This window comes from Neomonachus schauinslandi, chromosome 1 (genome assembly GCF_002201575.2).
Source record: "Neomonachus schauinslandi chromosome 1, ASM220157v2, whole genome shotgun sequence".
NCBI classification, from domain to species: Eukaryota; Metazoa; Chordata; class Mammalia; order Carnivora; family Phocidae; genus Neomonachus; species Neomonachus schauinslandi.
The window spans coordinates 85,000,246-85,017,455 of NC_058403.1; the positions used below are offsets into that span (position 1 = coordinate 85,000,246).

The 17,210-nt window shown below is 35.0% G+C and overlaps 2 protein-coding genes across 2 annotated transcripts in view; one reads left to right on the forward strand and one right to left on the reverse strand.

Moving 5' to 3' along the window:
• The window catches only part of MFN1 (mitofusin 1), a 33,529-nt gene that overhangs the window by 3,301 nt on the left and 13,018 nt on the right, over positions 1-17,210 (reverse strand). The window contains exons 8-17 of the mRNA XM_044920108.1: positions 16,868-17,021; positions 16,686-16,753; positions 10,637-10,758; positions 8,901-9,027; positions 8,513-8,617; positions 8,133-8,235; positions 7,762-7,991; positions 5,753-5,905; positions 4,148-4,344; positions 1,219-1,353 (exon numbers count right to left, since the gene is read on the reverse strand). Of these exons, the coding sequence (XP_044776043.1) occupies positions 1,219-1,353; positions 4,148-4,344; positions 5,753-5,905; positions 7,762-7,991; positions 8,133-8,235; positions 8,513-8,617; positions 8,901-9,027; positions 10,637-10,758; positions 16,686-16,753; positions 16,868-17,021 (1,394 nt within the window). The remainder of the gene's footprint in view (positions 1-1,218; positions 1,354-4,147; positions 4,345-5,752; positions 5,906-7,761; positions 7,992-8,132; positions 8,236-8,512; positions 8,618-8,900; positions 9,028-10,636; positions 10,759-16,685; positions 16,754-16,867; positions 17,022-17,210) is intronic.
• Positions 4,904-5,180, forward strand: LOC110582412 (NADH dehydrogenase [ubiquinone] 1 alpha subcomplex subunit 1-like). The gene has a single exon (XM_044920113.1). It carries the CDS (start codon positions 4,904-4,906, stop codon positions 5,114-5,116), a length of 213 nt encoding a protein of 70 aa, XP_044776048.1. The 3' UTR covers positions 5,117-5,180.

The following is a 17,210-nucleotide window of genomic DNA, read 5'->3' on the forward strand; positions in this document are numbered from 1 at the left end:
AGGTTGGGGTCTAAGTGACAGGCGGTTGTCTTTTCCAGAGATTATGAAATTGAGGAGCGATGACAAATGTCACTGCGCATCAGATTAAGACACCATGGATAGACTCGACTGCACGTTTTTTAGATGTATGTCCCAAAATTTAGCTCAATTTGGAGACACTGCAAGCTGCTCTTACATGGGCAACTGTATGTAGCACACGCCCTGGTAAACGGCAGCAGGAATTAACTGACGCTTACTGATACTTGGTGAGCTAGCTAAGGGGTAAAAGCTGAAAGTCAGGAACTACCAAGAAGTAGTCACCTTGGGCGCCCGGGTGGCTGAGATGGTTAAGCGTCTGCCTTCGGCTCAGGTCATGATCCCAGGGTCCTGGGATCGCGTCCCGCATCGGGCTCCCTGCTAGGCGGGGAGCCTGCTTCTCTCTCTGCCTCTGCCTCTCTGTCTCTCTGACTCTCAAGAATAAATAAAAAAAACGTTAAAAAAAAAAAAAAAAAAAGAAGAAGTAGTCACCTCATGTGACACTCCTGGTCAGGTTCCCAAAGGCAAACTTTACTTAGACCCCACAGAATCCATGAGAAGTCAATGTTAAACCAAAGAATCGCGCATTAGGATATCTTGTTTACTTCTGTTACTTCAAATTTAAGCACACCCAACAGTCCCCCAATGAAAATGGAAGTTAAGGGTCTTGAATACACAGGACTAAAAACTCACATTTTGGGGGCGCCTGGATGGCTCGGTCAGTTGAGTGCCCAGCTCTTGGTTTTGGCTCAGGTCATGAGCTCATGGGTCCTGGGACTGAGCCCCGCATCAGGCTCCTGGCTCAGCAGAGAGTCTGCTTGAAGATTCTTTCCCTCCGCCCCACCCCCCAACTCATACAGGTGGTACAAGTGTGCAAGCACGCACCCACTCTCTAAAATAAATCTTAAAAAAAACAAAAACAAAAACCTTGCACTTTTAATTACAAAACTTCTGCTCTGAATGGGGACTACTAGTATGGCTTAAAGTTTTAGATAAAGATCTAAAAAATTCCTTTTAATCTTTTTAGATTTGCTTTTTCTTGTTGAAATTAGGTTTCACTGAAAATGGAAAGCATATGGAATATGGACAATAATAATTTAAGCCAATGTAGAAAGTTTTAATACAAATTCACTAGTAATTTTACATAATTCAGGTAATTAGACCAATAAATGTTCGTATTATTGGGAAAAAAGGTTCAAATACCTTAAGAACTTTGAATTGTTTTGTATTTTCTCCAGCTGATCTATTTCTTTGGATAATCTAGCAATTTCTTCTTCCAGATGTCTTTGTGTAATATCAACTTGTTGGCATAGGCGAGCAAAAGTGGTTGCCATTTCCCTTAAAATAAAAAATGATTTTTTCAGCAGTCATGAATGTCTTTTAAAAAGAACGAAGTTTTGGGGCACCTGGGTGGCTCAGTTGGTTAAGCCACTGCCTTCGGCTCAGGTCATGATCCCGGAGTCCCTGGATGGAGTCCCGCGTCGGGCTCCCTGCTCAGCGGGGAGCCTGCTTCTCCCTCTGACCCTCCCCCCTCTCATGCTCTCTCTATCTCATTCTCTCTCTCAAGTGAATAAATAAAAAATCTTTAAAAAAAAAATGAACGAAGCTTTAATTTAAAGCTTATATAGAAAGATTGCACGTTTAAAATATACCTAAAACATAAGATATCCAAGAACACTGTTAAAAATGTTATGAGGGAGGGTATGGCACTTATAGGCTTAATTTCATCTGGCCTCAAGACAAATGCTCAACAGGCAGTATCAACCTCTAATATGTGGTTGTGAATATAAATAAGCTATAAAAAGGCATGAGATGGGTGTATTTCTTCAAAAGCACAATAAGCCTCACTCGTCCCTTGTCTACAGAAATAACAATTACTGAGAACAGGCAAGAAAATTTCATGAGCTTATGTGACTTAGACAAAAAAATACTTTAAATCATAGCAATACTGAACCATGTTTCTACAACCAAAGGGCTATACTTAATTTGTGTGCCAGTTAATATGGTAGCTTTGGCAAACATGTTATTTTTGCAACTGGGAGCATGCCTAGTATGTGAGTACCTCTGGAATATGATTAACTGACTTATTTTTCTCTGCAACTATTCTCCTGTGTATATTCATATTTCCCATGGTCTTTTTTCCTCTCCATTCTCAACCCATTCCACCATATATCAATATTAGACAAATTAAGCATCTTTCATTATTTTCATATTTCATTAAATCAACATTTAGCTAGTATTATTTTAACTGAGTAATTATTCAAGGCTGCCTCCATAAGGATGTAAAGTCTTCTAAGAAAGAGATCTAGTTATCTATATTTCCTACAACCACCTCTAGTATAGTTATTAGCACACGGTAGGCAATTAACAAATGATCAAGTGAATGAAAAGCTTAACTTTTTTTTTTACATATTAACCTCAGCTGATTTCTTTTGGAGGTCTAGGTACCTCCACTAGAGAAAAGATCTTAATATAAATAAAACCTACTGTGTAAGACAGGAGCTCAATAAATATTTGGCAAGGGCACCTGGGTGGCTCAGATGGTTAAACGTCTGCCTTCAGCTCGGGTAATGATCCCAGGGTCCTGGGATCGAGCCCTGCATCGGGCTTCCTGCTCGGCGGAAAGCCTGCTTCTCCCCCTCCCATTCCCCCTGCTTGTGTTCCTTCTCTCGCTGTGTCTCTCTCTGTCAAATAAATAAATAAAATCTTTGAAAGGAAAAAATAAATAAATAAATAAATAATAAAATAAATAAATAAATAAATATTTGGCAAATATCCTCCAATCTGTGCCCTCATTGTTTCCATTCTCTGCAGCTCTAACTATGTCAGTACAGGCTTTGATCTTGTGTCTGAAAGTTTAATCTCCCTGCAATTCTTGTCTCCTTAGCCTAAACCATTCAATACACCATACCACTGCAGTTATTTGTTCTAGAGCTAAATGTCAAAGACATCACTCCCAGGACTCCCAAATATCCAAGCTCCTGTCCTAGTATTAGGTTTATATTCGAATGTACCCCCCCTCATATACACATCTACCACACTGAAATTTTGTCATGTTTCCAAACACATTTCTTTCCCCACTATTTTCTTTCTTTTGGTTTGGGGTGTTTCCTCTGCCTACATCTTCCTATTCCACACATTTAAAACTCATTAGGCTACTCTTCCTGTGGGAAGTCTTTTTTGACCCACTATCCTTCATGATTTAAAATTCTAGAGCCTCAGGGCGCCTGGGTGGCTCAGTTGTTAAGCGTCTGCCTTCAGCTCAGGTAATGATCTCAGGGTCCTGGGATCGAGCCCCGCATCAGGCTCCCTGCTCCACGGGAAGCCTGCTTCTCCCTCTCCCTCTGTCCCTGCTTGTCTTCCCTCTCTTACTGTGTCTCTCTCTGTCAAATAAATAAATAAAATCTTTAAAAAAAAATAATAAAAAAATAAAATTCTAGAGCCTCGTATTATGAGGCTTACTTACCACTTACATTACTTAACACTTTTCAACTTTTATTATAACTATGTACATGGTATTTCTTCCATTAAATCACAATCTTCAGATCAGAAAACATTTTAATTCAGCTCTCAGCAGCATCCAAATATAGAGTATTATGCATTGACTTAATTGGAGTTCTATGTATTTTTATTAAATCAATGAAACAAATTTTAAGATATATAAAAGAAACTAGTGGACCCCAGTATATTATAAAATTCTCTTGAGTTCTAAAAGAATTATGCCTTTAAACTTGTAAATCCGGTGGGGCACCTGGGTGGCTCAGGTCATGATCCCAGGGTCCCGGGATCGAGCCCCGTGTTGGGCTCCCTGCTCAATGGGGAGTCTGCTTCTCCCTCTTCCTCTGCCCCTACCCCTGGCTCCTGCTCGCAAGCTCTCTTTCTCAAACAACAACAACAAAATTTAAACTTGTAAATCTGGGCTGTGACAGTAAAAATAAATTACACTCACCATCACACATTTTTGAGCCCACTTGTTTGATATCATTCTGTTTTTTCACCTTGGTGGTGATTACAGAATGTGTTCACACTGTGATAATTCTTTTGAGCTATACTCTTGTTTATGCATTTTTTACACATGTCATACATCAATAATCCTTAAAAACAAAAAATAAAGACACATCTTTCAACTTACTGTTGTACTTGATGGCTACAGTTTGCACTGGTGAAGCTAACAATCATCTGCAGTTTTTCAGTTGCATAGTTCACAAACTGCTGTTTAAAGGCTCTCTCCTTGGCACGCGTGGTCCACGTTAGCCTCTCGTAAAGATACAAAGCTCCATACATACTTAGTGAAACAGATATGAGTTTCCACCCTACAGTTTTCCAAATCTGTAGGATAAATTCACAGGTTAGAGAAAGACTATCACCACTAGGGAGATTGTACGTTAAGGCATTTTAACAAATTCATCAGCTCCCCACAGATCTTTGACTCAAATCCATATTTTAAAAAAATGTATTTCCTTCTCTGTGAGAAAATCTGAAGTGGAAATCAATCAAGATGAAAAAGGAGCAGTACATAACTATCAGGCAAGAATTTTTATAACCTGCCAGACATTTGCTAAGTTGATATAATGTATCTCAAAAAGGGATGTGTATTTTTTTTAGGTCAGAGATTTTAAAAACCAAAACAAGTAAGGCCTATGTTGTTAATGATGTCAAAAAAAAACTTTAACAGTTAAGAAAAACTACTAAAAAATAATGTTTAATACTTTCAGGCAGATCCCTTTGGTCATAAGGATTTGAATCATTCTTGTTACTCCAAAGTACAAATATCATTTCTTCATGTGCTATGAAGTGAAAACAGGAAGCATTGTTTTAAGGACTAGATGGTTGGTGGTATTTTTTTTCCCTAAAGAAGTATTTGTTGGGCTCTGGCAACCGTGCTGTGATGTCATTCGAGATCCTGCCCGGGATCGGCGCCATGGCCGTGTGCTTGGTCATCGCCGGCATAGCCAAGGCGCACATCCACAGGTTCAGTAACGGGGGCAAAGAAAAAAGGGTTGCCTATTACCCATATCAGTGGAGTTTGATGCAAAGAGACAGGTGGGTCTCTGGAGTTAATCGTTACTATGTGTCAAAGGGTTTGGAGAATATCGATTAAGGAAGCATTTTCCTGATTGATGAAAAATAACTCAGTCATACTCATCTACCCCTTCTAGAAGGTTATGCAGTGTATGAATGTAGTGCATAATAAAAACAACAAAAAAGTAGGAAAAAGGGTGCCTGGGTGGCTCAGATGGTTAAGCGTCTGCCTTCGGCTCAGGTCATGATCCCAGGGTCCTGGGATCGAGTCCCACATCGGGCTCCCGGCTCAGCGGGGAGCCTGCTTCTCCCTCTGACCCTCTCCCCTCTCATGCTGTTTCTCTCTTGCTCGCTCTCTAAAAAAATAAATAAAATCTTAAAAAAAAAAAAAAAAAAGTAGGAAAAAAAGTATTTGTTAAAAATGTATACTGTGGTAATCATTCTGCAATATATGTATATCAAATCATTATCTCATGTGCCTAGAATACAATGTTATGTTGTTAATTATATTTCAATTTTAAAATAAATAAATTTGTATTTTTAAAAACTTAAGATTAGACCTGTGAAACTCATCTTTATTCACTAATTTTAACCAACAACTTTTCATGTCATTTTATACAGTATCCTGGAAATAAAAGTAAATATACCTTTCTGTGATCTAGCAGACAACTTTGCAAAAATTCCAATTTTAATTATACTAAAATGGACTTCTTACCACTCCTCCAACAACGATGATGCCCATAGAAGTTCTAGATGTGAGAGAAGCTAATCCTGTTATTAAGGTAACCATGAGTTCTTCCTGTGATGCATTGTCTGGCGTTGCTGGATTGGTTGGAGCAGTGGGAGTAGAGGCTAAAGATCTGGGGAGCTGATAAGGTTGGGGAAAAAAGGATTATCACAATTAAACAACTACAAATAGAATAGTTACATTTATAAAGTTCTATTGTATTTCTTGTATAATTACAGTAGTAAATCTATAAAGAGAATGACTCCAATGAGTTTACCATAAATATATGAAGAAAATAAAAATGGTCTGAAAATTATTTTCTATGATCAATACTGAACCAATGATACCATGATGATGATGAATTTTCACACTATATGATTCTACCTGTAACAGTAGGCCCTCAACTCTCAAGAGGAATTAAAGCTGTATTTTAAAATTCTCACACCAAAGACACATCCTTAAAAAAATGTATTTTTTTAAATTACTTAGAAATTAAAATCTTCTACACTTCAAAATACACTGTGTAAAAATTAAAAGATAAGCCACAGACTAGAAAAACGTACTTGGAAATCATGTATCTGACAAAGGATACATGTATCTAGAGAAAGGACTTGTATCTAGAGAATATATAAAGAACTCCTACAATAAGAAGCCAAATAATACAATTAAAAATGGGCAAATGATCCTGAATAGACAGTTCACAAGATATAAGAATGGCCAATACAAGCACATGAAAAGATGTTCAAAATTAGTCGTTAGGGAAACACAAACTGAAACTATATGAGATATCCCTTCACATCCACTAAATAAAAAAGACAGACAATAACAAGTCTTGATGAGAATGTTGAGAAACAGAACCTTAATATACTGCTGGTGGGAATGTAAAATGGTGTAGCTGCTTTGGAAAACAGTTTGGCAGTTCCTCAGAAAGTTCAGCAATTTCATTCCTAGGTATATACTCAAGAGAAATGAAAACAGATGTCCACATAAAAATAGTACATGAGTGTTCATAGCAGCATTATTCATAATTGCCAAAAAGTACAAACAACTCAAGTGTCCATCAACTGAATAAAATGTGTGATATCTATAATGGAGTATTATTCACCTATAAAAAAAGGAGTACTGATAAATGCTACAACATTCATGTACCATGGTGATGAGCCTTGAAAATACTATGCTAAGTGAAAGATGCCCCAGTCACAGATGGCCATATTTTTTATTATTCCATTTATAGGAAATGTCCAGAAAGGCCAAAATATGATAGTTACAGGAAGCTGACTAGCAGCAATAGGGCTGGAGGTGGGAATGATGATTACTTGCAAATGGGCACAAGTGTACCATTTTGGGGTGACAGGTTCTTCTTTTTTTTAAAGATTTTATTTTTATTTTTCGACATAGAGAGAGACAGCGAGAGAAGGAACGCAAGCAGGGAGAGTAGGAGAAGCAGACTTCCCACCGAGCAGGGAGCCCGATGTTGGGCTCGATCCTAGGACCCTGGGATCATGACCTGAGCCGAAGGCAGCCACTTAACGACTGATCCACCCAGGTGCCCTAGGGTGACAGGTTCTAAAACTGGGTTGTGGTGATGGTTTTACAACTCCATAGATTTTCTGAAAAAGTACTGAATTGATAAATTCAAGTTTTTTTCTAAATGCTTGCATTTACTCTAATTTATTGAAGTCAAAACTTCAATTCTATTTGAAAACAAAAACTTAAGGAATAAAAACCATTTCAAAAATGAATGTACAACAACCTCCAATAGTACTGAATGAAAACGCTGGAACTGCCTTTCCCTTTGCATTGTATACCTAATTCAGAAATGGTTCTATGTGATAGATATTAGCTCATAAATATGCAAATTGGACACAACTAGGTCTATTAGAGAAATCACATAAGCAAAATAAAAAAGAATCTCAACTGGTAAAATCAAAGATACATAACTGTGTAGTAGGAGAAATAACAAAATAAAAAGCTCAAAAAAAAAAAAAAAAAAAAACCTGGAAAAAGGGTTCTGAAAATCCTAGCAGCACCCTCTGAGCATTCACTGGGCCCAAGAAACGATGCACAAGGGAAGACCAGCCCAGGGAAAAACGAAATACAATATCCTCTTGAAAATCTGAACATAACTTGTGGCAATTTAGGTCATAGCTGAGATCAAATTTCTTGCAAGGAATCAGTGTATGAAGTTTATTCTGTATACCAGTTGGAAGTAATGGCTTCAAATTTTCTAGACAAAACAAAATCATGATATTTAAGAAACAATAGTAAATAATGTTATACATTTTATAAAACACCTAAAGGAAAATAAATCCTTTCCCAACAAAATGAATAAAAAAACCACACATGAACTTGTAGACATAAACATTACCAATAATTTCTTGCTGGGACTGAAGCATTGAAGCATTGACTTCATTGGTGCACCGATCAGCCAAATTTCTTCCCATACCATCTTCAATGTGCTTATTTAACTCCTGTTAACATGGTACATGGGCCCATTATTTTTTCTCTAGAACATGTACAAATTTTACGAAAGCTTAAAAAGTATAGTAAATGATCTTATTCTAAGAGGATAACGTTGTGTACTTTATATACAAGATAGTTTACACTTATTACAAGAGTGCACAGGAGATATGAGTTCAATCATGTATTGATTGCCATGAAGACACTAAAATGGCTAATCCACTAAATAAAAATGTAGAATAAGGTGAGAAAAACTGAGTAACTCTCTTTAACAACAATTTAACTTACATTTTTATATACTTTCAATACACTTGGAGTAGGATGAAACTCAGAACAAAATTCATCAACCAAAACAGACAGTCGACAAATTTCATCTGTCATTGCACAGGAAACCTGAAAATATGAAGTTAAAAAAATTAGACAAGATTAGCACCTACTCAACCAAATTGTAAAAAACTTAACAAAATGTGCCTTTAGGGTAACAGGGATAACATTTTTAGGATTATCAAAAATATTTTCATTTCCAGAAATTTATTTTAAAGATTTTATTTTTAAGTAATCCTACACCCAATATAGGGCTCGAACTCACAACCCCAAGATCAAGAGTGGCATTCTCTACTGACTGAGCCAGTCTCTCCATTCCCAGAAATTTTAATCATAAAAGTGACCAACCCACCTTGTTTGCCACCTCTTCTGTAACCGCCCTGATTTTTTTCTTAACATCCAGTGTTAAAAGGTTCATCTGGTTTCGGATAAAGTCCAGTCTATCAATTTGATCTTCCCTCTCTTCCATTGAATAAACCCTATTGTAGTATGCAGAGTAATTAATTCTCAGGATACATTAAAGTCCCAAAGCAATTAAGCTAGGGCATTCACTTATGTAATGAACCAGCTGTTAGCATGATATGCAGGGGGAAAATGAATCTTGTATTTCAACATCTAAAAGGATTCAAATAATATTTCACTTATAAAATATTTCCTAGATGACTGTATATAAACTACTTTGTCTCTCTGCACATGTGGCATCTGAATCCCACAAAGAATAAGGATTCTCCAAACACAGATATGAACAGTCACAATAAAAATACTGACTTCATTTAATAAAAAGCCAAATCCAGCCAGCTGTTATTTTTTGTTACAGTTTCCATGACCATTCATATGCCTATCATCTGTATGGCTGGCTGTCTTTGCCCTAAAACTGCAGAACAGAGTAGTTGCAAAAGAGAAAGTACAACCCACAAAACCTAAAGTATTTACCATCTAGCTTTTACAGAAAATTTGTCAACCACTACAGGATATAGGAAAACAAAGACCTGAGATTCTTTTAAATTATCTTTAGCTAAGAGAGTTCCAAAGACATGATTATACAAACCATCCTCAAGTCACATCTTCTTTGTGCTATGTTTAGTTCAATGTCCTGTATTTTTCAAATCAGTAATATTAAGGTCAACCTATGGACCAAATACTCACTTTGACTACTATGATAAAGCAACTGAGCTGGAAGAGGTATAAATGACACCACACTCTCATACAGAAACAGTGCACAGGGCCTGAGATCAGACTCTGAGTTCTCACTCTTGTGTTTTATATATTACAAATTCTCTAATTTTATACATGATGCATTCCAGCAAAAGTGTCAAAATTAGGCAATAGATTTAGGTGTATTTGTTCCCTGTAAGATCAAATGCATTTAAAATTCCCAATTTAATGTCCTCAATCTCTGATGCTTTGTATCTTTCCCTTGATTGGCTTAAGCCCACTAACAGTTCAGTCAAGGCTTAACATCATTACGTGTGTCACATCTAATAATATCCACAACTTTGTTTTAAGTGCACCAAGTTTGTGAGAACTACCCTTTTCTTCAATGTTAGCAATTTCATGTATTTACTTTCATCTTTATAAGGTAATAAATGGAATAACAGCGCAGTACAATGACATACAGGGTAGCGCTTACCAAACTGACTTTCTGGCTGGCAGGTAGTATCACCTTGTTTGCTTACCAGTTGATAAAAACCCACAACTGGCATCAAAAGAGATTTCAAGGTACCAATGTATAAATATATGAAAAATGGGTCATAGGTTGAATGTAACAAAAAAAAGGGCCACCTCCTTTATGGACTTCTTCAAAAAATTCCACTTGAAGAAATAGTCCTTCCACTGCTTTAAAGGTATTTTAAAACTATGAAGCATGTTAAAATCATAGCTCATGAAAATACTGAGTTCCGGGAAATGTAAATGATGTATTTAAGGTTGTAGAATATTTATAATTTCAAATACTCATTTAAAAACATGCAAGTAGGTTGCTGACTTTAGTGCGTAAGTATTTAAAATATAACAATTTAAGACCTTAGTCTAAGGAATTTATACTGACACAAACTGATATTTTTATTTTGCAATAAAATGAATTCATACCTTTTCTCTGCTGCTGCCACGTTTACTGAATCCATTATGTTTTTCACAGTATCTAGTATCTGTTTAGCTCTGATAGTGTGCTGTTCAAACTTTGTTTTCACTGCTGACTGCGAGATACACTCCTGCGAGGGCCCAAGCCATAACACATTACTGTAATTCCATCCCAACATTTTCAGGAATTTAAACACAAAAACTTGCTGTTTGAAATGATAACCAAAACATAAATAAGAGCAGAAAATAAACGCATGATAAACAGAACTTAAAATAACAAAGGTTAAAAAACCTACAAGAAATCAAAAGTAAAAAGGGCATTAACAGCAAGTTCATATCATCTTTGTGTAATTTTATACAGTAATGTGCAATGGTTTTTTTGACTATATTTTTAAAAATAAATGAATAAATAAGCAGGGTACTGTTGTCAATGTTAAAGCTTTCTCCATTAAAATCACCAATTTTATCGGGATTGCCTTTAATCTACTCCTAGTGTCTTGATTTTTCTCATGCTTACAATACCTAATGAAGTTCTTAACTGAGTTATGAATTAGAATTCCACAATTTAAGAAATTAGTTGAATGACAGGATTCACACAAAGTCATTAATATTTGAACTTGAAAAATACTCTTTAGCAACAACCTATAGGATATTTTTAGAAAAATATCTACAGCTATTTCAAAGATAATCCTGTTATTGTCCTTGCTCTATAGTTTGTGCATACAGTTCGAATGATGCCCTATCTCATTTGTTTCACCTTCAAGCTAATTATAGCTCATAAACCATTCACAGCTATACAAATCAGGTTTCAAGACCAGTGTTTTGTTTTGTTTTTTTTTTTAAATAGAAGAGAATATATTAAAATGCATCACATATAGTAATGGATACATTTATACTATAAAATTTGTTTCAATTTCAATACATGTGCATACTACTTGTTATTTAAAATATTTACTATGAATTCATCATTGAAAGCTCACAAAATTATTACGTTAAAACTGTCCTTTCATTCTTACTTCATAGAAAGTTAAATTCTGCATTGACATAACATCTATAAACAACTACAAGTGTTTACAGAGGAAGGCCATCTGGTCTTCGAACAATCAAGAAATGCTTGTCTGGGTCAAAGCAGCAATAACTACAATAGGTGTTTTGTAGGAAGCCACATTTATTCGCTGTGATGAATTTTTAAAAATTAGGGATATACCCCAACTCTCCATGATTTCCATGAATTCATCTTCTTGAACCTCTTTTTTATTGTAACCAGTATAAATTGTGGTAACTATCCTTTGCCACAATAAATGGCTTTCAAGCTTTAAAAGGTATTCACTTAATACTATAGTATTTGTTATACTGAAATCATTAGTATGTTACATTCATTCAATACACTATTTATAACCTAGAGCCTTCACATCTCTAAAATGATTACCTGTTCAACTCAGATAGAAAAAACTTTTAATTCTTTTGACATTTTAGCTGTCCTCTTCAGTACTTTGAGGTATGAAAAATAAAACCGACTCACTTCTTTAGCTATAGGACATGTGAGGGTAATTCATTTACTTAACAATTTATAAAGCCTTAACTCCAGCCCATTACTTTCTTTCACTGTATAGCCTAACTTTTGTTCATGGTTAAACTTATTTATACATCACTCAACATCACTAATCCTGAAGAGATTAGTTGTAGGAAGTTACTGTATTCCCCGTTCTATTTGTGCCTACAGAAAAACCACCAATAACTACACAATATTAAACAGTTAAAGTATAAACTGCTTATTTTTAACAACCAAAACAAAGCTTTGATTTTCTTTAAATAACTGTATCTCATAAACTGACAAATTAACCTCCATAAAAATGATAATAAAACCATGAAAATTTAAAAGAAAAAAAGGTTAAAAGAAATTCTATGTTCCTCGATGAAGCAGATCTAGATATCAGCAATGAAGACCCAAAATTTATAGATAACAGCACAGTATTAGAGCTAGACCAGAAAGAAAATATTTTCAAAAGTTATTAGGCAATATAAAAGTCATTCCTTATTTAAAAATATACAATCACGTCATGAATAAATATAAAGAGAATAAGCAATCTTCTTCTACTTAGGAAGTATCCCACACTGATGTTCCCACTGATCACAAAAATATCAAGTCAACCTGCAAAAGAAATACTCTATTCTGAGTTGTGGGAAATGTTAATTTAAATACAGATTTTTCTTAAATTGAATTATGTCTCAGAACCCTCACTACACTAATATGCTTATGAATCCCCATAGAGAACATACATAGTGAGCAGCAGTTTCCAGACTTACTTTATCAGGAACTCTAATTTTCCAAGGAGAAGGTTAAAATACTACACCAAACCATTTTAAATGCCATCTTGTCTGATTATCCTATAGACTATCTCAAAACTTATTAAGGATTTAGAGCCAAAACAATAATCACATCTCAGTGAAGACAGTTTTCTAACTTTCTAATAATATCTAAAGAAGCCAGCTGGTAGTTAATTACAGTTATAGATTTGTAGATATTAATATTTATGTGTAATTAAGACAAAAAATGACTTTGTCAAATCCTCTTAACAGACCCCAAACATCCCATAACATGCTATTCATCACTCCCAACTTACTATTTTGAAAGATTTTAAATTGACAGGGCAGTGCAAGAAAAAATACTAATATACAATATACCTTTCCAATTTGTTTTCCTTTCCTTCTCCCTCTCCATACAGATATATCTATATAGACACATATATTTTTACAGATATTTTTTCCTGCTGAACAATTTGACAGTACTTTGCAGCCATCACAACTTTACTACTAAATATATTAACATGTGTCCCTAGGAATGGGATCATTTTCCTGTACAACCAAGAAACAATTACTGCATTCACTGGGGCAGTACTATTAACCTAACACACAGTCCATTTTCAAATTTCACCAGTTGTCTCAGAATGTCCTGTACAACAAATTCACTGACATTTTAGAGTAGAATTATTTTATACCCGTTTTCCATCTTATAATCAAATTAAAAACAGTTAATTGCCAAATATTTGAGCAAAGATATTTAGATTTCTAAATTATCTTTAGAATATACACTTGTTCAAACACAGGTTTAAAACAGTAAGAAACGTATTGACAGAATTAACACTGATTTTCTTGATTGATTTTAACAGATTTAATTTTCAAGCATTATTTAAACTTGGTACTCCAAATGTTCCTGTACTGTTTTGCTCATAAGAACCAAATGAAACCCAAAAAGTCTATGGCAAAGTTCAGACCGCTAAAAATGAAAGACTTGGTACTTTCTTTTCACAAAAATCATTTTCTAAGACTCCAAAAAAAAAAGTGAATTCTAAAAACAAAGAGAAAATGTATATAAAGGACACATTCTGTGATCACAATGCAAAGAAACCAAGAAATAAATAACCAAAAGTTGGATGAAAAGAATCAAAACATCTGATTCTTTTTTTTTATAAAGATTTTATGTATTTATTTGACAGAGAGACACAGAGAGCACAAGTACGCAGAGAGGCAGGCAGAGGGAGAGGGAGGGCAGACTCTCCCTGAGCAGGGAGCGCAACGCGGGGCTCAATCCCAGCACCCTGGGATCATGACCTGAGCCGAAGGCAGCCGCTTATTAGCTAACTGAGCCACCCAAGCGCCCCCAAAACATCTGATTCTTAACAACTCCTGTATTGAATAGAAAATGCCAACAACTACAATTAAAAACTATTAAAGACAATGAAAACTAAACTGGATACCGAAACCTATGGTGTATGTCCAAAGTTACATCACAAATTCACAGACCTAAATTCTCTCCTGAAGAATAAAAAGCAAGACAATTCCACTTAAACAAAGGTATAAAAAAAGGCAGAAGAAACTATGTTTAAAGATTAACATAGAATTTAATGAATAAAAACCAAAAAATACTATTTATGAATGGAAAAATTAACCAAAGGCTGCGGCTAGGTCTTTGAAAGATAAAGCAAGAGTAGTTAAATCACTGGCAGATCCAATTAAGGTCAGAATATATACACGTGTGCACAAATATGTACGTATGTCTATAAAGAACTGAGAAAGAATACAGAAGTTTTTAAAAATGAACAATTTTATCCTACTAAATTGTAAATTCTTAAAAATGTCCCAAGTTATATGAAATCTTAAATTACCAAAATTGATTTAAGAAGTAACACATTCTACTCTGGAAAAAAAGTTGAAGAGTTGTCAATGTAATCATCAAAAAATGCTCTGGCCACCAAGACAAGACTTTTTGCCCATCTGATTATTTTTTTAGGTAAGTTCGAATAATTTCTAGCTGATTCTCATATTAAATCTATCATACTTTTAATTGAACAAACATTTCAAACTCTAAGGTCTGACATTCTCCACAATTTTATGTAAAAGCTCTTGCACATAGTTTTTTCCATACATAATTCTTAGATTCCCAAATGAACTATTACAATGAAAAACTGCCAAGTTTCTTCTAAAAACATTAAAAAACGGTAATTCCTAGGTCTGCCTGATTATTGCCATGACTTGGGGAGCTTTGAATATATGCAGATTCCTAGGTCCATCCCAGCCCCACTCGATCGGTCTCTGGGATAATTCAGGAGTCTGCAGTTCTCTAAAGCACCTCATGTGATTCTTATGATCAGCCAAGGTTTAGGAACCAGTGCTCTACAGCACAGCTTTTACTCTTCTCATTCCCACTTCTTCAAGGAGATATTCTGTCTGGGTAGCAGGAACCAATATGAAAGAGGTTATAAATGCGTAAGAGAACAATATGATCTGGTAGGAGAAATCAATGACAAATATCTAACACACAAAGAAAGAAGGAAAGAAAGAAAATGTCAATAAATAAGACAAAGGGAGACAGAACAATACATCCTCTCCCCAGTATTTTCCCCATGGATGAAATAACTGAGAAAGAGTAAGGAGAGCACTGAATCTTGTGAAAGCAAAAAGGAAAGAATATAAACAATGGTCTCTGAGTGACTGGGCCTTCATGTAATCTACGGATTAGCTTGGGACAACATATGCTAATATCCCAGGGGGCCTCTGACTTTAGAGAGATCTTACCAAGATAGCCACTAGTGGGCTTTCCTTCTTTATGTTTTCATCTACATAACAGTCTATCTCCAACTCACCAAATTAAAGATGGGAGATAGCAAATGTTTAATTTAAAAAATTCTGCCAAGTACATTCAACATTCATGTCCTTACTATTAAAGCTGTTACGACTTAAAGGAAGAATAATTACAGAAAGAAGTTTTTTTAAGTTCTGAAGTCTTCGTGTTCATTCATGGGTGAAAAGGGGATATCAATCTAAGCAGAGCTAGATTAAATAGGGCTAAATAAGAGTTTGGAAATTTAACATCTAAAGAACTTTTCACTCAAATGTAGGATGTTTTAATGTCTCTGAATAAAATGCCTACACCAAAATACAAGGAAGTATCCTTCCTTCCCAATGCTGCAAATACATTAGCTATTCATGTGCGCCAGTAGTTCCTACCAGATTCCTAAACTATAGGATACCCTGTATCATAATTATTTTTGTATTCTTTCATTTAGGACATTTGACATAAAATGTGGAGAATAAATAGGTGACAACACAGTTTAAAATGTAATAAACTTTTGTCAAATGACGTTAACTACATTCTCTATCAACAGTATGGTACAAAAGAAAAAGATAATCTTCACTTTGCTCATTACCCATTCCAACAGCAATTACATTTATTTAATCTTGCCTCAAATTACTGAATAAAGAGAATTTCACTCATTGCACAACACATGCAATATCAGAAAAACAGTTTTCCATTTAAATACAACTACATAAGAAAAAATAAGAAATTACAATCTTTAATTCTCAATTCTTACGGATCATCCATTTTGCAGGGACTTCCTTTCTTCAAACTTGCTTCACTTGCTGTAGCAGTAACTATACTAAATAACAGCAAGCAAACGTTATTTGACAAAGATAAATAGTGGAAACAGAAGATTATGATCATTCTCCAACCAATGTTAGGGTTTTATATTAGTGAATACATTCACAAAATTCCTACCTCGAAGATTTGTTCAAAATTCTGAAACTCCTGTAATCTTGCCTGGAATCCTTCAGCAAGTGCCCCACCTATAATATTTACGTGAAGAGTTTAAAACCTAGGATACAGCAAGGTAAGATTTCTAGCATGTTATTTCTATAACTATACTTGTATTTCAAAAGACAATCTATAATAATACATACCACCTTCTGGCATCCCCTGTGCTTTGTGCTTTCTAGCACTAAGAACTTCCTTTGCAGAAACAAAGAAAATACGATTCTGTGCCTCTAAAGGATCCACAACTTTAAGCTCCTCCACCAAGAAATGTAGACATCTTTCCATGTGCTGTCTGCGTACCTAAAGAAAACAGGGTACTGAAATAATTCTAGTAATTAAACAAATGTAACTGACAGCTATCGGCCTATACTAAACTCCATTTATAGTGATATTATAATAAGTAATAGCTCCCATATTACTTAACAAATCCAAAAATTCTAATAAATAGACAGAATACTTTCTCTTAAAGTAATGATCCTTCTTTGACCA

Excerpts from the sequence above, each read along its gene's own strand:
- LOC110582412 (XM_044920113.1), top strand. The coding sequence starts at position 4,904 with ATGTCATTCGAGATCCTGCCCGGGATCGGCGCCATGGCCGTGTGCTTG.